Source organism: Penicillium longicatenatum, assembly GCF_028827895.1.
Source record: "Penicillium longicatenatum strain IBT 33135 chromosome Unknown contig_1_segment0_segment0, whole genome shotgun sequence".
Lineage (NCBI taxonomy): Eukaryota > Fungi > Ascomycota > Eurotiomycetes > Eurotiales > Aspergillaceae > Penicillium > Penicillium longicatenatum.
In genome coordinates this window covers 2,982,281-3,009,151 of record NW_026643119.1, presented here as the reverse complement: position 1 = coordinate 3,009,151, position 26,871 = coordinate 2,982,281, and the positions used below count along the sequence as shown (strand labels likewise).

Sequence of the window (26,871 nt, the reverse complement as noted above, 5' to 3'; positions counted from 1 at the left end):
ATAGAGTAGCAGATTGGTTCTCGTTGTTGATGGCCGAACAACGCTGTCAAGGGGGGAAGGAGAGCTACTGGATAGGTAGCCCAGAAATAGAAAGGTGAGGCATAACACACGTGCGATCTTATCTGAAAAGAAAGAATTGCGGACAATTAGCAGACTGCACATCACCACATATAAAACTTAATGGCCCGTAATTGATCACAGAGTCACGACCGTAAAAAATTTGGATCTCTTTACGATAATTTCAAAGACGAATTTAATGACTGAAGCAGCGTCTTCAACCGAAAGATGGAATTGCGAGAGCAGTGTATGGAACATGAACACTAGAGCAAATCCTGCAGAATCGCTACATTCTAGGAATGACTGGATTGCTGAACTGCGTTACTTCCTCGTGTTTGAAAAGGAGCTTTTAAAAGCATTCCTCGACATCTTGTTTCGAGCGTGAGTTCATGAGAAGGGCGACAATTAGACCGTACAGGCCTTATACACGAATTAGCATCTCACTCTGCATTTCTGGAAATTATGGTCGCGTTCTTACCAAGCACTTCAGCGAAGATGAGTATCAGAATCATTCCAACATACAGCCTTGGCTGCTGAGCTGTTCCACGAACCCCAGCGTCGCCGACAATGCCGATGGCAAAACTGGACACATAGTAGAAAATTTAGCTTTGGCGAGAAAATTGTGCTTGTATAACCTACCCAGCTGCCAAGCCAGCAAGACCGACAGAGAGACCTGCGCCAAGCTGGATAAAGCCTGTGTATAAAGCGAGGCTCTGCTTCAAATCGTTTGCGACAAGGACGGAAACGACTAGACCATAGATGGCAATTATACCAGCCATCACAATTGGGACAATATCTGTTCGATAGCATTTGAAGTCAGCTCCCATTCGTGAGTAAGGAAAGTGAATTATCTTAATGTAACCTCATCCATAATTTGATGTGACTTACTCTTCACAATCAAGTCAGGCCGTAGGATGGCCATTGAGCAAACGCCAACGCCGGCCTTAGCAGTTCCATAGGCGGCGCCGAAATTAGTGAAGACAATGGCGCAGACACAGCCCATTGCACCAAAAATTGGCTAGGAGTATCACAGTTAGCGACTTGAATCAGGCTAGAATGTTTAGACGTGGTGGAAGGACGAGAGGTGAATTGTATCCGATGCCTAGCTCGCCGCGTTCAAAGCAGCCAGGAGGAAGGTGAGCTCACAGAATAGGCAGGACTAGAAGAAGATTTAGTACAGATTAGATGTAGGACGTTAGAAGTGAAGATGAACAGGTTCTGATCGAGATGGATACGACGGAAGTGCCAGGGGTCCACGAGCTTTGCATACCATAATTCCGATGCCATTTTGCCGATTGACTTGGTGATTTGGCGCCGATACGTCGGGAGGGATTTTGGAAGAACTACAAGAACCAGATCTCAAGATGGATGATATCACGTTACTTCAAGTGAATGAAGAGAGGAGAAATACGTGGGAAAGTTGATGCACAGACGGAACTTGCTAGGCCTAGTATGCTTAGGCCTAGCTTCCAAGTCACAAGCTTTGTTACAACAAAGGTATTGTACGGAGTATCATACCAAATACACCTTCGTTCGGATATACATAGCAGGAGCTTCTCAAGCGAAGTTTGCCTATGAGATAAGCGCTAGTACTGTTATGTTACATTGAAATCTACGTACTATTGCTCTAGAGGCGTGGTATTTTACCCTGATAACCTAGTGTGGCCATGGAATTGGCTGGTGCCTAGAACCAATCAATTAGCAAATCAGCCAAAGGTACCTTGTAATTTGTCTAAGTGGGCCTTTTATGGGCTTACAGTATAATACAAGTAATACGGACTGAGTATTTGGCGTTGACTTTTCTGACCATCCAAGGTTCCCTGAGGGCGGTCAAGGACCTCCTCGGTTAAGGTCCGTTTGGCACCACTGTATGGAGTAAGTATAGCTCTACATTAGAAATTCTTGTCCTCGAAATTTACAATTCGCGTTTTGACTGGAACCTTTAGCCGAACGTATGAGATCTACGATCCGCCCCCACATGCATCGATGCCCGTGCATCCCCTTGATAGTTCCCTCCCCCAAGTCGATAGACAAAAATTTGTTCTTAACCCCCGAGACTCGCAAGCCAATTACTGTTGGAACATGTTGTTTCGAATTCTTAAGAGACTGCTGGTTGAGATCATGTTTTTCGTCACGAATGAACGATGAGTAGGAAAATATGGATATATTTTGGGAGGAAAAGCCGTGAGTCTTATTGATATGTGCTTGGGGTAGTTGCTCAATCAATCTAAGGTCCATATGCGTCGTCCATTCACAGAGATCTTTATCGGGACAAATGAGAGGATAAGCGCTCAAACTCCTCTACTTGACCTCGGCGTATGTGCACCTGGGCAATGGTATAGCGATTGGGTATAATTTGAAACAAATCATGATCAAAGACGGATTTCCGACAATGACGATCATAGAAGAGTGATGAAATTCTATGTTCGACAATTCGTTTATTCCTGGAATATTGCCGGCCATGCCAATGTTCTGAAGTTTAGGTATTTTAGCCCAAAAAGTTGTACTGGTGAGCGAGAATGCACATCTAGACCATATGCAAATATTGTGGAATCAAATTGCTTTTAAGGGTAGGAGAATCATCGAAAGTTATTGAACCTGGCCATAAACTGATTCTGCCTAACCGAAGCTCGCTAACTCGGAGCCAGTTGTCAGAACAATGGATTAATTATGTGATCAAAGCTTCAGACGTAGTTGATTTTCATGAATGTATCGGCAAAGATGATTCCAAAGAACATATTTGGAAACAGATTTTATGCCCGTCCATAGACTTGACATCGCTACATGAGTGAATCGAATTCCGTCCCAATAGTCCTAGTACTCCATAAGCCCATTGATAAAATACGCTTAAGACATTTGGACAAGAAGTGCTAAGTGCTTAGTCAACCCATGCAAGGTGTACAGGGTTCTGCCAACTTTTTCCAAGCCGCCGATCGATGCTACGTTGCAACAATTGACGACAGGATATGAATGGCGTCCTCCAAGGATGGAACACTGTTGGTACTGTGCCTCAACTTTTTGTACTCAGCTCAACTTCGTTGGCTCCAGTAACCAGGCTCCTTGTGTTCCATTTTTGCTCCGGATGACCATTGCTCGTATTCAGCCTAGCCGGGGTTATGCTGCAATGAGCCGCTTACTTCCTGGCCAATGTATCTGAGCTGGTGAATACACAAAGTGTTGAATTGACCAGTCTATCAGACTACGTTGTAAAGACGTCAGCTGGAGATGTAAAATCTTTTGCAAATCATAATGTAGGCATCAAAACGTTTTAACATCTGTCGGTCCAGTAGAATCAGGTGAGAAAAAAGACTCGCCAGAGTTTAATTAACAAGTACGGAGTAATGTAACAATTAACGCGCTATGCAAAAAGCCCAACCCAATCATCTCGTGAAATGAAATTATATCCACAAGAGAGCAAAAAAGAAACTGTCGTTTTGATAAGCCTCCCTAGGTGTCCCATTTTAGACAAATACAACAATCTCTCCACGGTCATTGCGTCTCAAACGCAAAGCACGCCAGAGATCCTTCTCATCCTCGCTGCGGCGCTCACGATCAGCACTGCTGCGTCCATTGTCCCGACCGCGGTCATCATCATACTCAGCAGAGAAGTCGCGGTGGAAACGCTTCAGAGCCTTGTTGATGGAGCAGCCACGTTCACTATCACGGGAGACGAGTGCAAGGAAATGGGATGCCATTTCACGCTGCAAGACGTCATCTGTGCGAGCTGGGGGCTTGGAGTGTTGGTAAACGGTGACCTGGCGACTTTCGCGACGGGGAGATTCCTCGGCCTGCTTGAGGCGACGGGGAGGTCGGTCGCCATCGGTGGGGTTGGAGCTCTTGCGCTTGGACTTGCGGCTCTCGTCGTGCTCGGAGCGGTGAGACTTCTTCTTGCGGACATCCAATTGCATGTCGCCACTAGAAGCACTGCCGCGGCGGCCAACGTCGCGAGATCCTTCGTGGCCTCCGCTGCTGGCTGAGATGACGGAGCCGGTGCCGCTGAACATGGAAGAGACGAGCCGTCCAGCGCGGTTCTTGATGGAGATGCCAAGGCCGGCGTCGGAATTACCATTAACCTCCTTGGCGTTGCGTCGGCTACGCTTGATTGGTGAAGAGACGTCCTTGTAAGCCCGCTGGCCCGCGGGAGTATCCTCCATTTCGTGTGAGGGCGAGCGCATCATGCGGTTCAATCCACCGGTCAGGCCGGAGTGGGCAAGAATTGGAGTACCGGCGTTGTTGATCACACTTGAAGGGGCATCCATCATGGGGGTATCGATTTCCTGTTGAGGACTGAGAGAATTCTCCCTGCCGCGCTTGCGCTTCTTCTCGCTCACGGAGCCAGATACGCGCTTCTCCTCCTTGCGGCGATCCTTCTTCTTCTTAGGGGCTGGAGTCACAAACTCTGTCGAAAAATTAGGACCATTATTGGGATATACGGACGGGGAAATAGGATCGGCGCCATATGAAAAGCCATTCTCCTCGTAGGCAATATCGTAATTACCTTCATCGTCGGTCTTGGCATCAAGGTTGGCCAGAGCGGTGCTGGGTTCAAACAGAGAGGGGGCCTCGGCGACCATGGTCATCTGTTCCTTGGGAAGCGCGAGCGAGGCCTTAGAGGCATTGGGTGTTTCATCGGTAACCAAGTAGTCAAACACGTTGACGGACTTGCCGCCGTCGGCCATGGCGTCGGCGGTGGGCTTGGCCTCAGTGGCGGGAGGGGGAGTTGGCGCCCGGGGAGGCGGCGCGTATTCATCCTCCACGCGGGGCTGCTGGTTGCGCTGGTTTTGGTTGGCGTTCTTGTTGTTGGCGTTGTTCTGGCCCTTCTTGTTCTTGGCCGGTTTCTCTTTGTACAGCGCGCCTTGGTACTTCTGGTCTTCGGTCATACACGACTAAGGCGAGGAAGCATTGTTAGTATGGGCAGCATTGAGTTACATTCAGAACAGACATGCTGGTCCTGGCGCCAGTCCTGAGGTCCCATGTGCCCCCTTTCAAGCCATGTGATAACCCGTGTTGATTGCGCGCGCGGAGCGCGAGACCTCGTGGACGATGCGACAAGCATGACAATGAGCAAGACATACCGTGTGAGCTCTGTACTCGGTGCCATAGAAGTGAACCATACAATCAATGCACGTAAAGGTTGCGCCACGGCACTGGCCGCGGTGGGGGTCGAGTTTCTTTTTGGTAAGGACATCACCACATCCCTGCGTGACACGGTCAGTAAACTTCTTTATGCTGTGATCCCTAGGGAGAGATTTGGGCTTGCGATAAGCTTTTCTCACGTACCTCGCATTGAAAGGACACCATGATGTAAGTTGATCACCCCACTGGAGAAGGATCAAGCGCCGGCGCAAAGTATGTTTCCAATCCGAAAGTAGGAGAAACAAGGGAGGCAACAAAGAGCGCAATTGAAGGCGAACTCTGGATGTCCGAAAATGGGAATCGGTCAGAATAATATCCCTTGGAGACTAGGGGCAAGAGCGCATGTAAATGCGTTCAGGTGTCAAGAAAACGCAGAGACGCTTTTTTTCCTTTTTCTTTTTTTTTTTTTTGCGCGTCGAAAACTGGAAGGCGCGTGGATTCACGCTAGTCCTGATACAGTAGCAGAGCTAAGCCCAATATAGTAGTATTACTGTATTGGGACTAGTTATCGATAAGAGATGGCACCGATAAGCGATAACGCGACAGAGTGGATTCGGTATGGGGCCAAACATGGGGAAAGAGGAGAGTTGGTGTCCTGAGGTTTGAGGGAAAGATCTGAATATATTCACATCAGAGACCTTTGGTTACCAGGATATCCGGGAACAGAAAGTCAAAATAGAAACCCCCTTTTCCTCGTTGTTTCATGACGCGACATCCTCGAGGCGCCCGCGACTAGACCCCGAACGATCCCCGTGCTCACTGGATCGTGATCGCCTGGTTGGCCAGTCGTCAAGGGGGGCCGTCAGGAGACCAGTCACTTTCATTTGTTATCACCTGCAGCTGAGGTTACTTACTCCGTGTTATCATGATTTCCCGTATAATCTACCCCTCGGCCCCCCGCTATTTTTGGCCTGAAGCTCCATGTACTGCGCGCATCCTGACAGAGGATGGAATAATAGTCGAGATCATAAAACCTTACAGCTGTATATACAGCGGGTGTCCCTGCTTTGTTTTGTCTCGTAACTTCATCTTCGCCACACATGTGAATGTAAACATATTCATCTTCCTCGCTTTGACATTGTCGTCATAGAAACTGCCAGTCTCATGCAGCTAATTCCGTACTAAAACGCTAGTATCGTCCTCTTGTATCACGAGGATGCGACATGGCGACGCTAGCTCGTTAGATCGTCGGCCCGAATTCCTGCAAGATAGAAGGGAAGACAGGACATCGAAACCTTGATAGGCGCTAGTCTAGTGCGTACTACGGTAGGCATCCACTATGGAATCCCACTGTACTGTACTTTCCCTAGCCTGGCATGGACAGCACGGGTCATGCGCAACAGAAAGAGGCCTGCGATCACCGGGTCCGGGTGGTCCTGGCCCGCGCCAGCTTTCGGGTCATGCATCGTGGGGAGACCCGGCGATCGGCAGTCGGAATCCTGGTCCATGCTTTCTGCCCACCATACTTCTCGAGGAGATGTTCGTTCTCCAGATACCGTGCGCCTCCACATCAGATGTACACGTATGGGTATTGATAACCGATGCTCTACCGGGATCATCGTCTCGGAATTCCAGGCTGCACAATACATTGCCAAAGTGTGTGTATACAAACGAATGCAGCTCCGCCACCTGGACATTGATCAGATGGGGCGCACGTAATATGGATGCCATGCAAGATCGACATGGAATTTCCCCGCGAGGCTTGACGCCTTGGATGTACATTGACTTCTAAGCTTATCATCGGTCCACAATGTGCAGTCCCTATTTGTCGGGTTAGTTGAAAGGCAGCGTGACCCGGGCGTTCCAGTCAAACAAAAAAAATAAAAAAATAAAAAAATAAAATAAAAGAAATGGCATGGCATGGCACATAGACCCTGGTGCCGGGGACGATGCGCTATGATTTCACAATTGGGCATAGTGCTTAAAGGTGAAAGATTATGGGCGAGACCGAGAGACATCAAGGCAGCACAATAACCGGGAATTTTGGTGGAGTGCTCCCTGATCAGGTGTCCACGAGGAAGGAAATTTTTAATTCTGAAGGTTGGATGCAGGTAAGTTGCAGAGTTGAAAAAGTTACAGGCGCATTCACGCGTCGCAAATGTTTAGTCATGTATACTCCCCCACGGCTTTTCTTGATGCTCGCCTTCTATTTCTGATGATCCTTTCACAGGACAGGAACCAAAGGAAGCTAGGACTCTAGTATCTATAATCAAGAAGCTGACTATTGGTGTTGGTGACAACAAGAGTGGAAGTCTAAATCTTGGCCTCCCTCTATCTCTGGGGCTAGGCGGGACGCGTCTGCCATCAATGGTGAACCAAAACGTAACATATTACCTTAAACCTAGTGAGCTCGTAGTATGTAAGGGCTGGAATTTACTAGGATATAAGCATCACCTTCTCACCAATCATGATTCGAATATACGTAAATCTATATAAATCGATGACTAACCACGTTTCCGTAGATCATTGTACCTAGTGCGGTGTCACGGACCACATCGGATATGCTCCGTAAAGAAGGCCCGAGAGTGGCTCAAGAAAGAGTTTAACAGACCGCTACAAAACAACTTCCCTCATTGGATGCCACCTGCACATAATCGACAAAAGTTAATTCCATTATGCACGCTGCACCTCATTATGGACAAATGAATCACTCAGACTAGGAGGCAAATCCTCCTTGCTTGTACCCCAATCGCTCTCTTGCTCTCCAAGCGTCAGTTCCAGCGTCAGACCCTGGGTAAAAAACTCATGACCAATCCAGTTCCTCGAGTACGGTTCCCCATTGAGCGTGGCGCTTTGAATGTAGATATTTGGGTACGTGGGGTCAAAATTGATGTTTCGGATCGTGGCTGTTTGATTGGTCTCCGGGTTTGTGATTTCGACTGCTTCGAAGAAGGGCGGAGTTATTAGGTAGACGTTTTGGCCAGGATTTGGGAATAGACCCATCATGCTCCAGGCGAGGAATGAGCCCATGGCCCCGGAGTCGTCGTTGCCTGGAAGGCCGTTCTCGGAGGAGTTGAATGTCCTCGGGATGTAACTGTGGGCTCGCTTTGCGGAGAGAGCTGGGCGCCCTGCAAAGTGGTACTCATACACAGTCAAAAATACGGGCTCATTGCTGATATCTGCGAGTCCGGACTCGTGGAAGTAATCTAGTCGGGACACGAAAGCATCGGGCCCCCCCAGGAGTTTGATCAATGTCGCCATGTCATGAGGGACGTAGCTGGAGATGAGTAAGTTAATTTCACCACTTGGAAGGGAGTCTAGAGACATACAACTGATACTCCCAGATGCTTGACTCAAATGTCTCGGAGGGATTCGAAGTCAACGAGCACCAAGAAGCCAAGGCGCTGCAAGCAATTGGGTCCTGGAAGCCCCAGGTACCATTGAGATACTTTGGCTGGAAGAAGCCCACAAATCCAGTATCAGTCCCGTTATCTAGTAGTGAAGTCTGGTCGTCTTTGAAAATGTTCTTCCAGTTGTTCGATCGAGAAACATAGGTGGTATAATCCGCTTTTCCGAGGCCCTTGCCCACCACAGAAATACTGTGGTCATTATAAGCATACTCAACTGTTCGTGAGATGCTGCGCGAATTGGTTCCAAATCCTAAGTAATCAAAGTCCAGGTATGGAATATAATCCAGTCGTTTCCAACTTTGAAGACCACCTCGTCCTTCATAGGACCATTCCAGCGGCTCGTTTTCGGCATCGTTTACCATTGCCATGTAGGCAAGCTCCCAGTCGATACCAGTCAGGTTCTTGACATAGGCATCGGCTATCACCACATCTGCATTGGAGCCTCCCTGAGTCCACCCTTTGCAGAGACTCATCCGACAATCAGGAAGCCACCCTTCATGTTTGAAGGTATCGAGCAAGCTCCGAACCATTCTCGACTGCGCCTTCGGATCCAGAATCGTAAGGAAAGGGTGCTGAGCGCGGAAAGCATCCCAAAGACAATAGAATGAGTCAAAGTATGGCTCATCACTTTCCCATAAAGGATTCTCTCCTGTCATGTCCTGAGGCGAAAGCATCGTTCGATAAATCCCACTCCAGAACGCACTCAGCATATCATCACTGACGCCCCCTGGTATGACCTTGATAGGACTAAGCTTTTCCTTCCAAGCATTCTCAGCTGTAATTTGAAGTCCCTCGAAGTCACCAAGTGGCTCAGGTATCTCTATCTCCGCGTTCGAGCACGCTTGGTCAGTACTAATAAAGCTGACGCCCACCCTCGCCGTCACAACACCATTATCCGGTCTCTCAAAGCTCACAAATCCACCAGCCTGGAGATAGAAATTATTAAAGCCCCGAGTAACGAACAACTCCTTCGGCTCTGAGCCAGCACGATCATTGACCCAAATCCCACTATCACGAAGCTTAGCGCCCGCAAAATCGGCACAGAAGTAAGCCTGGTAAGAGCCCGCCCCGAAGCTAGGCAGAAATGTTCCATTCCCCTTGATTCGCCCAGACTCAGCATCAACATTTATAGTCGCGTTCTGTCGACTATCCCATAAATCCGTCAAGTCCAGCTCGATAAGCGGATCCAGCATTGATCCATTCTGAGTCTTGCTCTCGGGAAACGTAAATCGATACAACGCCGTTCGCCTTGCAGCCACCATCTCCGCTTTGATCCCATTCACCAAGGCCAAGGAGAAATACCCCGGGCGCGCAGTAACAGAATCATTTATGTAATGGATTGCACGTGCCGTCTTAGTGAATTTGCAATTGTCGAGAACATTATCGGTGCAGTATTGCGGGAACAAGGGGAACTGACCCATAGATGGGTTTCCGCCCGTGCCGCTGTCGTGCATGTGCGAGAAGCCGGTGACATTGCTTCCGTCTGTGGAGAAACCGCCGGTGTTCTGGCCGTCTACATCTGCGACGGGTTTTGCGAGGCCGTAGGGAAGGCTTGCACCTGCGAAGACGTTCCCACCATTTGTTGAACCGATCAGCGGATTGACGTACTGTATATCATCTTTTGATGCTTTTGTCGGGTGTAGGAGATGTAGAAGGAATATGCATGTCGCGAGGGTGCCGACTTGTAGGTGAAGCATGGTTTATGTTCTGTGAGAGCATGCACCTGACGCGTCTGTCTGCCCAGGTGGCTGAGTGGATCGATGGGATACATGTAAGGAGGTCGCTAGGTACTGTTGTGGGAGAATGTTACCATTTCAGATTGCAGCGTCACATTGTGGATATGATCGACATGCAAACAAGCCCTGCAGCGTTAGTGTGGGATGCAAGGACCCCCAATGTGCGGGGTTAGGTACTCTATGAAGGCAATTGAACTCGGACTTGATAACCGGGATAATTTCTTTTCAAGGTCATCAGAATTCTATTATGGACAATGCGAAAAAACGTACGAATATAAGGGGGTTAACCTTAATGGTCTCCATTCCAAGGCAACCTCTCACGGGTATAATATACAATAATGATGCGTCCGCGAATTCCCAGACTTTTTCACTTATGTCATGAAATGTCAATTCGAGCAGAGCTTTACTTGAAAGCCATGGTACCCTTGTTCTGCTTCTTCCCGACATCGTAATTCTTCCATACTGCGACCGTTGGGATAAGCAAAACCAGGACACAGGTTGAGGCAATGCAGTTCATCTTCTGGGAGTAACTCCAGGCGTAAACAACTGCATCGCGTATCGGAGATCCCACGGGGTATGTTTGTTGGACTTGAATACCTGCAGTGTAAATTTGAGTGGCATTGGCTTTCAAATCATCAGGCAAATGACTTCTTAGAGCCCCGACGAAGACATTGTTGTAAATTGCACCACAAACGGCGTACCCGATCGCACCACCAATGCTTGAAGATAAACCAATCAAGGCCAGCATGATCGGGGTACCCTCACGGCCTCCACTAGCCATGACAGCCATATCTTCGCCGATCACCATGGTGCCACCAGCGAAGGCGATAAAAATCTGAGACATGATAAGGAAGCCAATCCCATGGTCCCCCCCCTCGGAAATATATCATCAACCCCGAGCCTAAAATCATCAAGGGGACACCGAAGAACAAGCATACATACTTGAATCGCCGGGTCCACCAGATATAAAGACCGAGAATGGGAGACCAGAAGCAAGAGCCAACGTTATAAATTTGGCTGACGTATCCGGTCAAGGTCGAGTCAAGATTATAGGTGATGCTCACAAAGTTGAAAAAATACTGGTCCCAGAGGTAGAAGCTGAAATAAATGATCGCAGAGCAAGCACATGCACCCATGACAGTGGGTTTTCGGAGTAGTTCGTATCGAATAAAGTGTGTACGAGCACCCCACTTCTCCCATGCCGCAAAGACGAACAGCATACAGAATCCGATAACTACCATGGCAATAAAACTGGCGCTCTTGTATTGAGCAAGACCATACTGGGCCAGGCTGAATGGAAGGAGGAAGAGCACCCAAGCGATCATAAGTAAGAGCGCGCCAATCACTGATCAACATTAGTACCAAAATTATCGGATTACAAGACAAGGGTCACTCACCGTCGAATTCGTGGATGTAGTGGATAATTGACTGGATTTTGGTACGGCCAGTCGACCGGCGTTCCCAGACACCCATTCGAACCGCCTTGCGCTCATAGTATTTCAACACGACGGCCAGGGGACAAAGGACGAAGGGCTGAACGATGCAAAAAATCCCATAACCCCAGCGCCAGCCAAAATTTACCCGAATCGAAGTGGCGGCGAGAGGGCCAGTGAAGGCAGTACAGATGAATGGGGTTGATGCGAATGCAAATGCAAATGCACGAGAGCGCATTCCAGAGGTGTCAGCAACGAAGATGTCCAGGATCAGGTACGTGCAGTTGTATCCGACCCAGTAAAGAACATATCCGGCTGCGAACGCATTTGCACCATTGCACGCCGCCAAAATGATCATCCCCAACATATATATAGAAGTCGAAAAGAGGAGAGCCTCTGCCCGGCCCCAGAGCTGCAGCGTCTTACCTAGCGGCAGTTTCAGAACTCCACCAATAACCGCAGATAGAATGTATGATGTAGTGACTTGTGGTGCAAGGTGGAAGTCCGAAAAGACGTAATTGATCAAATTGCTGCCAATTGATGAACTCAAGGCCAGCATGAAGAAACAAATCCAGATCCTGCGGCAGAATTTAAATGATTAGGTTGCAGTTTTTCCAAAAATAATTGGTCAATCTCACCACGCATAGATCATGAATGCGACGGGTCGGCTCCAAACCAGAGCTGCGGCTTCTGCCTTTTGCTGACCCAAATCAACCTGGTCGGTGACATGACCCGGGTCGCGGTCGGTTTCCCTTTCATCGTAGTCCGCCCCATTGATCTCATCTGAAGTGCTGAGAGTGCTGGTATGGCGACCCTCGGCCTTATCTTTAATTGATCCTGGCTCATTATTGTCCGCAGTTGAAGAGGCCGTGTGGTCCTTTTTGTCCTCTGGGCCCGAGATATTCTGTGCATCGACAAGTGTCCTCGTCAATTTTCCGCCGTCATCGCGACCCCGAATGGCGTCAAAAACGCCCATGACCACAGGGATAGCAATGGTCTGCACTGAGGAAGCACGGAGCTAGTGCGATAGCCCACTCTCGGCGGTCAGTGTGCAGAATGGGCGAAATAAAAATGCAAGACGTGGGGAGAACATGGAGTTCTGACACAGAGGAGAAAGGCAAGGTACAAGAGAAGTTTGTGGCACCGGACGTCTGTGCGCCCGGTCTGCACGACCTTCCAAGCTTGTCTTCGTTCTTTTTCTTGTGGTTCTGGGGCAAGTGCAACTAGGAGTTGACCCTGGATCAGATAAGCAGGTGGGTCCATCAGATAATCAAGTGATAGACCAATAAGACGTTTTTGATAGACCCACTATACTTTGATAGAATGCAGAACTCGTGATATGATTGGCCAGACCTTCCAGGTCGATCCTATTAGTACTAGCGCCGGTACCTGTTTATGGCGTCGCAACTGTGACCTTGACTAGATCGTCCAAACCCGGCCCTCCGTTTGCGGGTACGCTCAGCACACCACTAACATCGATGATGAGATCCATGATGCCAATCTGGGCTTCTCCACTGAAATAGCTGCTGTATCTTGGATTTACTGTTCTCCACGATCTTCCGTCGGATCCATGGATCAAAAAAAAAAAAGCAGATCACTGACTACATGTACATGTGCGACTACTCTGGTTTAACCTAGAATTCAGACACTAACGGTCGATCACATTTCCATGGGATCAAGGCTAATACATTAAGATCATGGCTAATAGACTTACTTTCCGAAGTATTATAGGCTAGCATCTTCTTAGCCAATAGACGAACCAAATATTAGTGGTCGTAAAGAACAGAATTATAGTTTCTTCTTTATCTGTGAGCCATAGTTCTGCATCAAAATACCGCTGGCGCTCATTCTCGGTCAATTCAACAGATTTGTCTTCAAAATGCATATTCAACTCTTTGGCTCGTTCATAATACAATGCCATGCCATGGCCCCGGGCGGAACAAGCCCCCCGGAATGTCTTAAAGCTGATGAAAAATGTCCGACAGCCTCTCCAACTTATCCATTTCGTCTTAACGCTTGAAAAACTTCACTCCATAATCAACTGGGTAAAGCTCTTGCTGCTAGTCTATGATGCTGCTGATAGCGTCCCTAGAAATCTGTTAGGTCAGGTGACCGCAGCACCCATATCCTCTCTCTCTAGATAGACTCAGACTTTCTCTTCTCTATAGCACACAATCATATCATTCTGATACGCACGTTCTATCTCGCACGTTCATAAAAATTCTTTAATCGTAAAGCAGATAATATTGAAAACACATTATATCATCTACTAATTGATTACATCCGTGGATCGGCAATCGTGGGTAGTTCATTCTCGAATTCAGGTCGTTACAAGCACTTGAGCACTTGAGCAATATGTTCTTAAGGTATACTAACCATTTCAGTCTCAGTCGAGATAGTAGTTGACCGCGTGACATTCCATTCGGGATCTTTAAGTCGGCGATATGAATCAACTATATCCAGTGTCAGATACTCGTAGACAGGCTTCAACCGTTTGTAGGACTTGCTTCAGACTAACCATCGGAAGAATTTCCATTTTGCTTCGGGTCTGACCGGACATACGCTTTACCCTGGGGGCTTCTGAGCCCTTGGTTATATCCAGGATTGTATGCCTTGGTTTGTTGTTGTGCTACGAAGAAGGCTCGGAAGGCACTCGCTGCCGCCAGGAAGACGCTTAATTCAGCGCTCATCATTAGCCAGAACGTTTCCCAGACTGAGTCGACGAAGCCCTTGTAATTGAGTCCGGCGACGCGAGTGATTGATAAAGCGACCAGGACAATTGTCAGACAGAGGGAGCAGGCTAGCACCAACTTCTGTCTCCAATCTACCTGAATCTTCCAGATGATTCCTACAGGAATCACCAAGACTGAATTTAACGGACGGAAAAGTCAGTAATTAGAACGCAATGAAACTTAGACGGAAAAGGAAATCAAGATCAGCCATACTAAGAAGTTCGCCCACGATATCCAAGGAGATCTGAGCCGCAGAATACCGAACGAGGCTGGCCTTGTATACTCCAGTGGCACATTGGACTAGAATGGTTGTTAGAGAACATTTCGAAGGGTAGGAGATAAGTAGTGGAGAGGGGAACTAACGTGCTTTGGTACCCCAGAAGGGACAGCTTGCGTAGTAGACAGTGATCCCATATGAAACGAGAACGACATTGTAACCGAAGACAATCCACCAGTAGATTTGCCACGGGCGTAAACGATCGATTAACCTCTTGAAAAAGACGAGAAAAAAGAACTTCACGAGTGATATTGCGCACCAACTAAGCATTAGAGAGGCAACTGTCCACCTGTGATAAGTTTCGGCAATCTGTATAACATTTGGAGGCACCTTCACACCTTGCACTCCGAATTGGATTGCAGTCATCAAGAACATCGGGTCCACAACCTGGCAGTAAATCATGACTTGACTTGCTAGTAGAAAGATACAAGCCAGAACGAGAAGCCCATCATCGATCTGGATGCGATTTTTCTGTATACCAAAGCGAACCACGAAGCGGCCCACTACTCCGATGATGGCCAGGGCGAAGAAGAAGCTGAGTGAAACCTAGGAGGCCACAGTTAGTAAGCCCATTTGCAAACACATGTGCAAGCTGACTAGCTGTACAAATTGGGTCTCGTTCAATAGCGGAACAAGGATAAGGGAAAAATATGTACCAAAAAATCTTTTTTATCGATTCTGCCGACGTGGTCTTGTGCTGCCATGATGCTCAAATTCCGCTCTACTCAATCTTCCAAAGTTGGCTAGGAAATAAAGAATGAGCAGCTTTTACTTGAAAAGATACCCGGGGAATTGAATGATATTTATGATTTCTGGCGTGACAGGCGCTATACCGCAGTACTGCACATGTACACATATGCCTACTACTAATACATATGCAGCTAACATAGCCCTGGGGGTGGGGCACTACTCCGTACGCGGTGGTTATGATGGTGGTGTGGGGCTGCCATTTGCTGATCAAACTTTCAAATGCTGGCACCAGTTGCCAAATTGGCCCCCACATGTGCAGGCGGGTCCTAGTCAATCGTGATTGATCTAAACTGGTATAAAATACAGCTAATGTAGCCATACATTATGGCCCCCAGTCGCGAAATCCAGTAAGGAAGGGGTCAAATGAGCACGGGCCAAGTGATGATCCCGCATGAGAGATACCCGGGTAAGATACTGTGTAATACAATAAAGAACGTGAAAGATACCTGAGGGGAGGTACAGCAGTCTAAAGCTCGTGTCTTGCATGCCTAAAGTACATAGCCTGGAGTGGATCAATTCAAATGTTGCTATTCGATGAGTGGGCGTTTGTAAGCATTGGCCAGAACGGCACTTCAAACTCACGTTTGTTTCAGTCTTAGGCCACATTATCTTCCACTTTGTTTTGACTTCGAGCCTCCTTTTTCTATTTTCGCGGATCACTGTCACAGATTTCAGTGCCCAATCTGCACAATTTTCGAAGCCCTTTCCAATATGGCTGACACCAGCATGGGATTGGAAATTGTCAACTATATCCGATCAAATGGAGTTCGGATTTTTCTCGCGATAGGGGCGATTATCGTCTTGCGAAATTTTTACTCAATCGCAAAATACCGTATACCCCTCTATCGCGTTCTTAAGCGTGGTCTTGTGTGTACTTCATTCTCTCCCAAGACCAAATGGAAACATTGACTAATAGTGTCAATATTGATTTCAGCCAGCACCGAAATGGACATTAGCGGCTGGAAACCTTCTAGCATTGCCAGATGTCATGGCCAAGATCCCCAAGGACGCACAGCAATCGGATGCTTTTACCATGCTATCCTATGAATTTTCCAAATTCGATAATTGCTTTTATATGGATGTCTGGCCCTTTACAGCCAAGCCATTTCTAGTGATCACAAGCCTAGAGCTCGCAGTTCAGGCCTGTCAAACTTTTGCGCTACCTAAACCGCACTCCCTTGCTGTTTACTTCCATTCATTCACCGGAGGCCCTAATATCTTTACAACAAATGGACCGGAATGGAAACGGGCAAGATCGCTTTTTAATTCCGCATTCAGCGCTAGCACGATTATGCAACAAACTGCTCATATCGTGGAAGAGACAGAAGTTTACGTCGGTATTCTACGTGAGCATGCCCGTAAGGGGGACACTTTCTCCCTGGACAGGCTAACATGTGATTATATGATGGATATTATTGGATCTGTGGCTATGTGAGCTCTTTCCCTATTCTATCATTCAGTGAAATAAGCATGAATATTAAATGATTTAAACAGCAATGATCGCTTCGAATCTCTTCGTAAGCGTAATCCTCTAGCAGACGCATTGCGAGTTCTCATCAATTGGCATGTTCAGGATGAGGAGATGAACCCTTTTGTCAGATGGAATCCGATCCGATACCTAGTGGAATGGTATAATGGACGCATCATGGCCCGATACATTGATAAGGCTCTGGATAAGCGATTCGACATGTGGCGTCACAACAAACCCTCCAGCCGGCCAAAATCAATCATGGACCTTGTGATTGCTGATTACATGCGTACCCGACCAATGGAAGAAAAATTGGACTCAGAGTTCAAAGAATGGGCCACCAGACAAGTACGGACTTTCTTATTTGCTGGTCATGATTCTACTGCTGCAACAATCGTGTACAGCATGTACATCTTATCAAAAAACCAAGATATTTTGGCGAAAGTACGAGAGGAGCACAATGCCGTTTTTGGAGAGGATATTTCGACCACAGCCGAGCAGCTAAAGCAGAGCCCGGAATTGATTAACCGAATCCCCTTCACCACGGCGGTGATCAAAGAAGTACTTCGTTTATACCCACCAGCATCTGCCCTGCGCGAGGGCCAACCGGGAGTGGAATTGCAGGATAAGAACGGCACAAAGTACCCAACAGAAGGATTTCTCTTATGGATTCTTCATGGTTCAATCCAGCGCAATCCAAACTACTGGCCAGAACCGCACACCTTCATTCCAGATCGATGGCTAGTCGATATGGACCATCCTCTTCACCCACCAAAACATGCAATGCGGGCCTTCGAGCTCGGACCACGCGATTGCATCGGACAGCCGTTGGCGATGCTTGATATCAAAATTACATTGGTACTTACGCTCCGCGAATTTGATTTCCAAGACCAGTACGCCGAATGGGACCGGCTGAACCCTAATGCCGGACTAAAGACCGTATTCGGTGAGCGTGCGTATCAGGTTTCGCAAGGCGCATCGCATCCCGTAAACGGAATGCCTTGCCGGGTATTTCAACGGAAGGAGAGCACCTAGAGAGGATTTCAGATGTTCAAATTTTGGAATCAAGTATGCACATGGGTGTATAGAATTCCGAGCCTTTTACATCTCTACATAAGTAATTTGTCAGAAAAATTCAGTACATGTGTATTTAACCTTCAAACTTGTTCCCAGATGGGTGAAAATTATACTTTCCCTTTAGAAAGACGAAGATGATACACATGTGCATGTATTGATACCGAAACCTTGGAATAGCCTAAATGCAGGGCTAAACAAGCACTTCAACTTGGGGATAAACTTCCAAGGTTACGCTATCCACCGTCGCTAGAGGACTTGAGGAGTCGACAAGGCTTTGAACATTTGAACACTGGAGATTAGAAAGAAATCATACATATCACTCAGGTGCTAATTCAAAACAGCCCGCAGTCTAGACCGATCTTAACCATATGACGATGTTCGATTCACTATAAATATCCATCAAGGCACTCTCGAGTCCCTGTATTGGCGGCCTAACGCACTGACAGTCGCATATGTATCTGAACTTTTGCCCCTCAAAAAGGGAACACTCCCGGAGGCAGCATCACAGGGTCCCGAGTGGGTCCGGTCTCAAAATGACAGTTAGAAGTGCGAAGGTAGACCCACTGATTTAGGATATTTTAATGTTCAGCTTTGACCGCTCATCGCCCATCACCCATCACTTGCGGTGCCTGGGGCGTATGTATGCCTCAAACTTTCACTTCCAAGGTTTGTGAAAGCCAGGTGGTGGGCCTCGGGGGCTGGATGATGCAGGCGGCAAAAATAGCCCAACCAACACCTGAGTAATTTTCCGATTCGTCGATTCGTTGATGAATAAACATTTAAGTGCGCCTATGGCATTAGCGTGGGAGTCTGGGGAGCCCAGTTATGCAGTTTGGGGGGCTATTTAAGCCGCTCATGCATGCAAAGACACGTACACGCAGAGAATAGGACCATTAGTGGGTCCACTATGTACACATGAGGCCCAAGAACTTGAAAATGCCTTACTACCAAGCCAAAATCTCCTGCTTACATAGGTAATATGCAAATGTATGTATACCATAAATAGCCATTCATGCAATGTAACGACATTTGCATTGTCTGGCTAAGTGGGTGTGCGGAGTATGGACTATGAGTGCACGTGTGGGTCTACTAGGTAGGTGGCTTAACACTGCACATGTTTCGACATTGAAATGCTCCAATGGAAGTTCTCCAACAAAATCCCAAGATTGGTATCGATTTTCGAGGTCTGGAGGAAGACAACGCGGGTGGAATTAAATGAATACCTCGAGTGCTCGGGGATATATACATCTGGGCGACAACCTTGGAAGTTTCAATGTTTCTGCAGCTTGGCTTTATGATAACTGTACCGTGACCCATCCACTGACCCTCGGTGTGGTACTATTAACCTTGAAACAGAATGGCCAAACTACGAATGCTTTTGAATATTAGTACAGAGATGGGAAAAGCGATAATCGGGATCCATTTTGGTGGACGCGCCATGTACGAATTTTGTGGTATTCAATATGTTTAATACGGACTCGCTTACGGCAAATACTCCGAATACGCTTTAGATCTACACCCGGGCACTGACCTAGTCACTAGCATATAGAGCCACACACCTATCGAATGCTTATATGCTATCTTGTTGGCTCTGGGGACTTCATGACCTCAAGTGCTAAGCCGACGCGTATCTGGCCCCCAATTGAGCTCTAACTGCTCTGCAGAATATTTGTATTGTATGTATTTATTTTTATCCGATGTCGTCTTTACGTTTCATCAAGTGCTGAATAGTCATTGTATGGCCTTGTCATATTTACTTTCCCCGGTATGTTTCGATGGTTAGGCTCTCAGCGAGTAGCCACGGTAGGCTGACAAGAGAGGGGAAACATTTGGATGGGTTAAAACGTTATAAGTCGTCATTCGTTGTGCCGAGCTATAAATTAGCCTCGTATGTACTATTTAATGTTGTCATTCTCCAAGCCTGACTTGACTTGATCAACAAAAATCCTCTCAGGCTGCGCTAGAACCACCAGGACACTCTTTAAGATGTCAACTTCGGTAGTTTATCAAGCTTTTGTCTTTGCTTTCTTGATATATTTGCCTTTCTATGTGACCTATTTAATAACATGGGCCTTTTATCATTGGGAGAGTCAGGATATATCACGTCGAGAGGCACGTGTGCCTCCGAAACTTCCATCCCCCCTTCCGGGCGTGGGTCATGCCATCTCATTGCTAATGGATACGCCATCCTTTGTTAAACGAGTAACGTCAGTTCCCACTCCTCTTCTACCTGGGAGCCTCATGGATATGACTATTGTGCTTACATGAAATAGATCATATGCGGGCAGACTAACATGCGTCCAAATCTCACTCCCATTTTTCGATGTATGTTTTGTCCAAGACCCGCAAACTGTTGCAGTGCTGTGGAAGAGTGCCATGTTTTCCAGCCCAATCGTTATCTATACCATCGCTTTGGAGACTATTTTCGGAATGAAGGCTGCCGCCCAAAAGGTGTATAAAGCAGACAACTCTGGGCCTTATCGCAAGCCACATCCCAGAAGCAATGTCGCACCACATAATCGGGTAGATTACCTGACGCATAACTCTCTGATACGAGGATTCATGGGCGCTGGGTTGCTACCCGCATTCAACCGCTATCAAAGAATCTTCACAACACAGTTGGTATCAACTCTGAACGAGCACCAACAGGTCAATGGCTGGATTTCAATGCCAGATATACATCAATTTTTTCGGGACAACCTGGGACGTTCTGTTGTGGAGTCGTTCTTTGGCCCGTTGTTGTTGAAGACCAATCCCACATTCATGCAAGAGCTCTGGGAGTTTGACGATGCCACGCCATCGCTGTCAAAGCGATTACCGCGATGGCTGATTCCGCGTGCCTACCGCGTTCGTGACTCTTTACTGGGCCAAATTTTGGCTTGGTATGAGAATGCTCGGGCCCAATTCAAGGATTCGCTTATTGATACCGACGGGAACGGAGATCCTTGCTGGGGATCAGAAATGATGCGCGAGAGGCAGGAATTTTTGCTCGCGGTTGATGGGCAGGATGATGAATCACTGGCATCTTCTGACCTTGGTCTGATCTGGGTGTCTGTGACAAACCTTGTTCCATCGGTAATGATGATGGCTCTCCATGTCTTTGCCGACCCGGTGCTTCTTCGGCGCCTCCGGAAGAGCTTACGCGACGTCATGACGATTAAGAAAGACGCTGTAGATGGAGAAGCTGCTCAAGTGAGGATCGATATGGACAGGGCCATCAAAAATCCACTATTACAAGCGGTGTATGCGGAGACACTTCGCTTACATGTCCAGGCGTTTGTGACCCGCAGCTCCGCGCACGAGTCGGTCAGTATCAACCAGTGGTGGCTAGAACAAGAAAAGGTGGTGATGGTCAATTCCTATCCGAATCATATGGACAAGAAAAGCTGGAACGAGGGGCTCAATGGAGTCCACCCAGTGGAGACTTTCTGGCCGGACCGTTTCTTGCGAGATCCCGCAGACCCACAATCCGGACCGATGCGAGTGAAAACCGCGTCTGAGAAAATGACAGAGACGGCAAACGAGCCCTTTTTCTCTCTGTCCGGCCTGGAGGGAATGTGGATTCCGTACGGTGGTAAGTGGAAATTTTGCTCGAGTCCAATTCAATTTCATCATGGGCTAAGCATGTCTTCTGGGAGCAGGTGGGACTTCGGCATGTCCCGGACGCGTCTTCGCTAAGCGGGTTATGCTTTACACCTGCGCGTATCTGGTTAGTCACTTCGATATAGACATCCAGGCCGATTGGGAAATGGACTCCTCGTCATTCGGACTGGGAACCCAAAAGCCAAAGGGTAAGGTTCCTTTTGCTATTCGAAGAAGAAGTCTTCCCCTGGAAGAGATGCAGTAACGATGCAGCCATTAGGCAACGAGATAAACAATGAAACGAGCAATGCAATGTGATCCAAATGGTCTCCGGTTAATTTCCCTGATGCACCTCCTGGTTTTGATCTTGTATCCACTAGTAAATAGTAGTAATATACTAAGAATATTCGCGGGGGCTGAATCTTATCTTCAGTCTCCAAGATCGATCAGGTACGCATTGGCCTTCTCTCAACATTTGAAGTGCCAATTAAATACCACTAGTAAAGGGCTAAAGGAGTAACAAGCTCCGTTTTATTGTGACATCGGGATCCACCCGTCATAATCTCCGTCACTTTGAGATCAACAACAGCTTTACCAAAAATGGACAAGTGCAGCGGGAACAAAGCCACGGCCCTGCTTCGTACCTTGTAGTGGTCTGTCTTTCTGCCCCTAAACTTGAACATGGAGGAGTTTTATTCAACTCCCCTTTGAGTGTGGCGACGTTTCGCTCTTGTTGACTGTAAGACGGCCATGACGAGAGAGAATGACTCGGTGCAGCCGCTGGAACAATGGCTGATCCAGGAAGAGAAGCAAAAGCATGGCGCTCACGACCCCACCCCACGGGGAGTGTCCTTCACAGAGGTCAATGTGAACGGATATACGGAAACTCATGCATTCCAGCACACTTTCGCTAGCTACATCCAGCTCATCCCATCCAAGCTTAAGGGTTTGGTGGGTTTTCCAGTACCCCGACGAAAGGTGCAGATCTTGAGGGATCTAGATGGCTTGGTCCAACCGGGTGAGATGCTGTTAGTCCTTGGTCGTCCAGGGAGCGGCTGCACCACCTTCCTAAAGACCATGTCTGGCTATGTCAACGGAGTAGAGGTAGAGGAAAAGGGAAAGGGGAAAGGAATCATGTATGATGGTGAGAACCATTTCCCCATACCTTCATGTGGCACAAATGACTGAAATCTCGACACAGAAATCCCATTTCGTGAAATGCACCAAAAATACTGGGCGGACACGATTTATCTCGCCGAAGACGATATCCACCTGCCTGAGTTGACGCTCGAGGAAACCTTGACCTTCGCAGCGGAAATGAGACCCCACGCCCAATCGACTGAGACCGTCAGTCACCAAATTGCCTCAATCTACGGGATGCAGCGCTCTCTGAACACTCAAGTTGGCAATGACTTGATTCGAGGACTGAGCGGCGGTGAAAAGCGACGTACCAGTATTGCCGAGGCTTTTCTCAGCCGATGTCCTATTCAATGCTGCGATAATAGCATCCGTGGCCTTGATAGTGCGACAGCTTTGAATGTCGTGCGCACATTGCGTCGCATGGCAGACGTCCGAAAGTCTACTATCATGACAACCATTTATCAAACACCTGAATCCCTATATTCTCAATTCGACAAGGTGCTCCTGTTGTATCTCGGCCGTCAAATTTACTTTGGTCCTGCCACAGAGGCCGCTGATTACTTTCAGCGTCTAGGCTTTGTGCGACCAGAGCGAGCGACCACAGCAGACTTTTTGACTTCTTTGACCAATCCAGTTGAGCGCATGGTCCGACCAGAGCATGCAGCATCGTTGCCTCGAACCCCCGATGACCTTGCTCGGGCATGGCGAGACAGCCCAGAGTACCTTGCTCTGAGAAAGGAAATCACCGAGTACAATACCAAACATTCTTCACAGTCGTGCTCGGCCTCCTCGTTCTACCCCACAAGCATCATGCACCAGTTTCAAGCTTGCTTCCGCCGAGCCCTAATCCGTTCACGACATAATCTACAAGGCATTGTATCGGGAGTCGTGGGCAACGTCATCGTTTCCATCATCCTGGGAAGTCTATTCTACAACCTGAAAGATGACACAGATAGCTTCGAAACACGCAGCATTTTAATTTTCTATGCGACTATGATGAACTCCTGTCTCCCCGCGTTCGAGGTTATTACCTTGTGGGGCCAACGGACGACTGTGGAGAAGCATTCTCGCTACGCCTTTTACCATCCAGTGGCCGAAGGAGTTGCCTCCATGCTTTCCGACCTACCAGTCAAAGCTCTAACCTCATTCGGGTTTAACGTGGCTGTCTATTTCCTCACAAACCTCCGGCGAGAGGTCGGGGCCTTTTTCATCTTTTGGCTCTTCGGCTTAGTGGTCATGGTGACCATGTCGATGATTTTTCGATCGGTCGGGTCCATTTCGCGTACATACGATCAGTCACTAGCTCCGGTGTCAATCGTAATCTTCAACTTCATTATATACGCTGGATTCGTGATTCCTCCAAGCGATCAGGTACCGTGGTTGAGCTGGATCCGATACTTCAACCCGATCGCCTACGCCAATGAAAGCCTCATGATCAACGAATTTCAGAAACGCAGGTTCTCGTGCTCCTCGTTCGTTCCCTCAGGGCCTTCCTACCCAGATAGCTTAGATGAGAAGACCTGTTCCGCGATTGGAAGTGTCGCAGGGCAGTCTTGGGTAGATGGGAATCAATATCTGCAGCTGAAGTACGGGTATTTGGTCGAGCATTTATGGCGAAACCTTGGTATTCTCTTCGCCTTGATGGTCGGTTTTTGTGCAGTATACCTCGTCGCCACAGAATACATCCAGGCGCAGCGCTCCAAGGGAGACATTTTGCTATTTCGCCGAAAGGATGCCATTTCCCACGCTGCCCTGCCAGACGAAGAGAGTGTCGAATTTGACTCCCTCCATATTAGGGAGAAAGGCACACCCGATCTGCGCGTTCCTGAACAAGGGGATATGCCTAACAGTCTTGGCAAGCAATCTTCGGTCTTTCTATGGAGCGATGTTGGCTACGACATTAAGGCTGATAAAAAAGAGGAAACCCGGATTTTGGAGGGGATCGATGGCTGGGTGGTTCGTGGCACACTGACTGCCTTGATGGGATCAACTGGAGCAGGAAAGACTACTCTTCTAGACGTACTTGCAAATCGTAAATATACAGGAACTGTTCATGGAGAGGTTCGAATCGATGGTCGAGCTCGTGATGGGTATTTTCAACGCAAAACGGGCTATGTCCAGCAGGCTGACATCCATTGTCCCTCCGCAACTGTGCGGGAAGCACTGGAGTTTAGCGCACTGCTTCGTCAACCTCGGGAGCTAGCAAGATCTGAGAAGCTGGCTTATGTGGACACAGTACTGCAGATGCTGGAGATGGAGGCTTACGCAGATGCAATTGTCGGTGTTCCTGGGAAGGGTCTCAATATTGAACAAAGGAAACGGTTGACAATTGCTGTGGAAATGGCCGCCCGCCCCGAACTCCTTTTCCTCGATGAACCTACGTCTGGGCTGGATAGTCAGACGGCATGGTCTATATGCACGCTTTTACGCAAGCTGTCGGATAATGGCCAGCCTATTCTGTGCACTATTCATCAACCTTCCAGTGAGCTGTTTGAAATGTTCGATCGGCTCCTTTTTCTTCAGGCTGGAAAGACGGTTTACTTTGGGGATCTAGGTCGTTCCGCTTCAACAGTCATCGATTATTTTACTCGCTCAGGAGCTCGCATTCCTGCTCTTGGAGAAAATCCTGCAGAATGGCTCCTCGAAGTGACGGGGACCTCGCCACCCAAGGGCACAGAGGATTGGAGAACCGTATGGGAAACTAGTCAAGAGGCTGAAACGTCCAAGACCGAGATCGCTGCCATGAAGCGGAACGCTTGTTCGACCTCAGCTGCCGTGACAGAGGACTATGAATACGCAGCTTCAGCTTTGACACAGTTGTGGGTGGTCACCTACCGCATGTTTCAAGACTACTGGAGAGAACCGAACTACCTGTACTCAAAATTGGCTCTATGTATTGGCTCCGTATGCTTCCTCCATATCCTTTCATTTAGCGTCACTTTTGAACTGACATTTTTTAGGCACTCTTCAACGGCCTTTCTTTTTGGATGCTGGACCATACCGTCCAAGGCCTTACCAGCTCCATCTTCTCATGTTTCCTCATCTCCATCATCTTCAACACCGTCGACCAACAGATCATCCCTCGTTTTATCGATAACCGGGAGATCTTTGAAGCCAGGGAACGACAATCGAAAACATACAGTTGGCCCATTTTCGTTGCAGCAAACATGATAGTCGAACTAGTTTGGCAGTCACTCACTGCTGTCCCTGTCTTTGTGGCATGGTACTACCCAACCGGATTCTGGCGCAGCGGGCTGAACGCAACCAGCGATGCCATCGGTATGAACGAACGAGCCGGCCTAACCTTCCTCATAATTTGGCTTTTCCTAGCCTTTACCTCAACTTTCTCTCAGGCTCTTGCCGCCGGCATGCCAGACTCCCTTACAGCTGTCAACATCGCTAACTTGATGTTTATGCTTTGCCTCATCTTCTGCGGTATTCTCGTTCAGCCCAATGCAATGCCCAGTTTCTGGTTATTCATGTATCGCGTCAGCCCAATGACATACATTATGGGCGGGATGATCAAGGCGGGGCTAGCTGATACACCACTCAATTGTGCCTCGATCGATTTGCTGCGGATTCCTTTGCCAACGCAGAACGGAACCACAGTATCTTGCGGAAGCTACCTAGCGAAGTATGTTAGCATGGCTGGTGGGCGGGTCTTGAATGCTGAAACTGCAGTGTCGGGTGAAGATTGTCTCTTCTGCGCCGTCACAGACACAAATACCACACTCCAGGGGATGCACATTGATGTTCGGACTCGTTGGCGTGATTTGGGGTTATTGGCAGTTTTCGTAGTCGTGAATATCTTCGGCGTGTTCTTCTTTTACTGGGTGACCAAAGGACGAAATAGAAGGGATGGGAAGGAGGAACGAAGTTGAATTAAAAATCTATGTAACCTCGAATGTTGAACTTGAGGGTGTCGTATAATACATACGGACAGGTAGACATGTAGTATTATCACAATTTCGCAACTTGAAACCTTGAATCACATGCAACCTTGGAATATTCAGTTCTACTTCAAATCACTCTCAGTGTTTGTCTCAGTGTGATTCTTGGAGCGCTCGAAACATATTCACTACTCTAGATATCTGCTACTTCAATGAGAATCGCTCAATAATCTCTATAGGTAT

The 26,871-nt window shown here is 47.9% G+C and overlaps 8 protein-coding genes across 8 annotated transcripts; 3 read left to right on the top strand and 5 right to left on the bottom strand.

Moving 5' to 3' along the window:
- Positions 1-406: 406 nt before the first annotated feature.
- Positions 407-1,344, bottom strand: N7484_001880 (V-type proton ATPase 16 kDa proteolipid subunit; the record flags this gene model as incomplete). The annotated part of the gene is made up of 6 exons (XM_057112300.1): positions 407-477; positions 536-639; positions 697-853; positions 946-1,075; positions 1,204-1,216; positions 1,328-1,344. 6 exons carry the CDS (start codon positions 1,342-1,344, stop codon positions 407-409), a joined length of 492 nt encoding a protein of 163 aa, XP_056977037.1.
- A 2,174-nt stretch (positions 1,345-3,518) lies between these two features.
- Positions 3,519-5,358, bottom strand: N7484_001879 (LYAR-type C2HC zinc finger protein; the record flags this gene model as incomplete). Its single annotated transcript, XM_057112299.1, has 3 exons — positions 3,519-4,943; positions 5,133-5,255; positions 5,338-5,358. 3 exons carry the CDS (start codon positions 5,356-5,358, stop codon positions 3,519-3,521), a joined length of 1,569 nt encoding a protein of 522 aa, XP_056977036.1.
- Positions 5,359-7,806: 2,448 nt separating this feature from the next.
- N7484_001878 (GH92 family glycosyl hydrolase) lies at positions 7,807-10,240 on the bottom strand (the record flags this gene model as incomplete). The annotated part of the gene is made up of 2 exons (XM_057112298.1): positions 7,807-8,410; positions 8,463-10,240. The coding sequence occupies 2 exons, from the start codon at positions 10,238-10,240 to the stop codon at positions 7,807-7,809; spliced, it is 2,382 nt and encodes a 793-aa protein (XP_056977035.1).
- Positions 10,241-10,682: 442 nt separating this feature from the next.
- On the bottom strand, positions 10,683-12,688 carry N7484_001877 (Siderochrome iron transporter 2; the record flags this gene model as incomplete). Its single annotated transcript, XM_057112297.1, has 4 exons — positions 10,683-11,153; positions 11,218-11,624; positions 11,677-12,290; positions 12,351-12,688. 4 exons carry the CDS (start codon positions 12,686-12,688, stop codon positions 10,683-10,685), a joined length of 1,830 nt encoding a protein of 609 aa, XP_056977034.1.
- Positions 12,689-14,073: 1,385 nt separating this feature from the next.
- On the bottom strand, positions 14,074-15,123 carry N7484_001876 (uncharacterized protein; the record flags this gene model as incomplete). Its single annotated transcript, XM_057112296.1, has 4 exons — positions 14,074-14,165; positions 14,231-14,560; positions 14,658-14,744; positions 14,808-15,123. 4 exons carry the CDS (start codon positions 15,121-15,123, stop codon positions 14,074-14,076), a joined length of 825 nt encoding a protein of 274 aa, XP_056977033.1.
- A 1,059-nt stretch (positions 15,124-16,182) lies between these two features.
- On the top strand, positions 16,183-17,974 carry N7484_001875 (cytochrome P450; the record flags this gene model as incomplete). Its single annotated transcript, XM_057112295.1, has 3 exons — positions 16,183-16,338; positions 16,406-16,902; positions 16,966-17,974. The coding sequence occupies 3 exons, from the start codon at positions 16,183-16,185 to the stop codon at positions 17,972-17,974; spliced, it is 1,662 nt and encodes a 553-aa protein (XP_056977032.1).
- A 2,472-nt stretch (positions 17,975-20,446) lies between these two features.
- Positions 20,447-21,863, top strand: N7484_001874 (cytochrome P450; the record flags this gene model as incomplete). Its single annotated transcript, XM_057112294.1, has 2 exons — positions 20,447-21,590; positions 21,658-21,863. The coding sequence occupies 2 exons, from the start codon at positions 20,447-20,449 to the stop codon at positions 21,861-21,863; spliced, it is 1,350 nt and encodes a 449-aa protein (XP_056977031.1).
- A 485-nt stretch (positions 21,864-22,348) lies between these two features.
- N7484_001873 (uncharacterized protein) lies at positions 22,349-26,619 on the top strand (the record flags this gene model as incomplete). The annotated part of the gene is made up of 3 exons (XM_057112293.1): positions 22,349-22,742; positions 22,800-25,642; positions 25,699-26,619. The coding sequence occupies 3 exons, from the start codon at positions 22,349-22,351 to the stop codon at positions 26,617-26,619; spliced, it is 4,158 nt and encodes a 1,385-aa protein (XP_056977030.1).
- Positions 26,620-26,871: the final 252 nt, after the last annotated feature.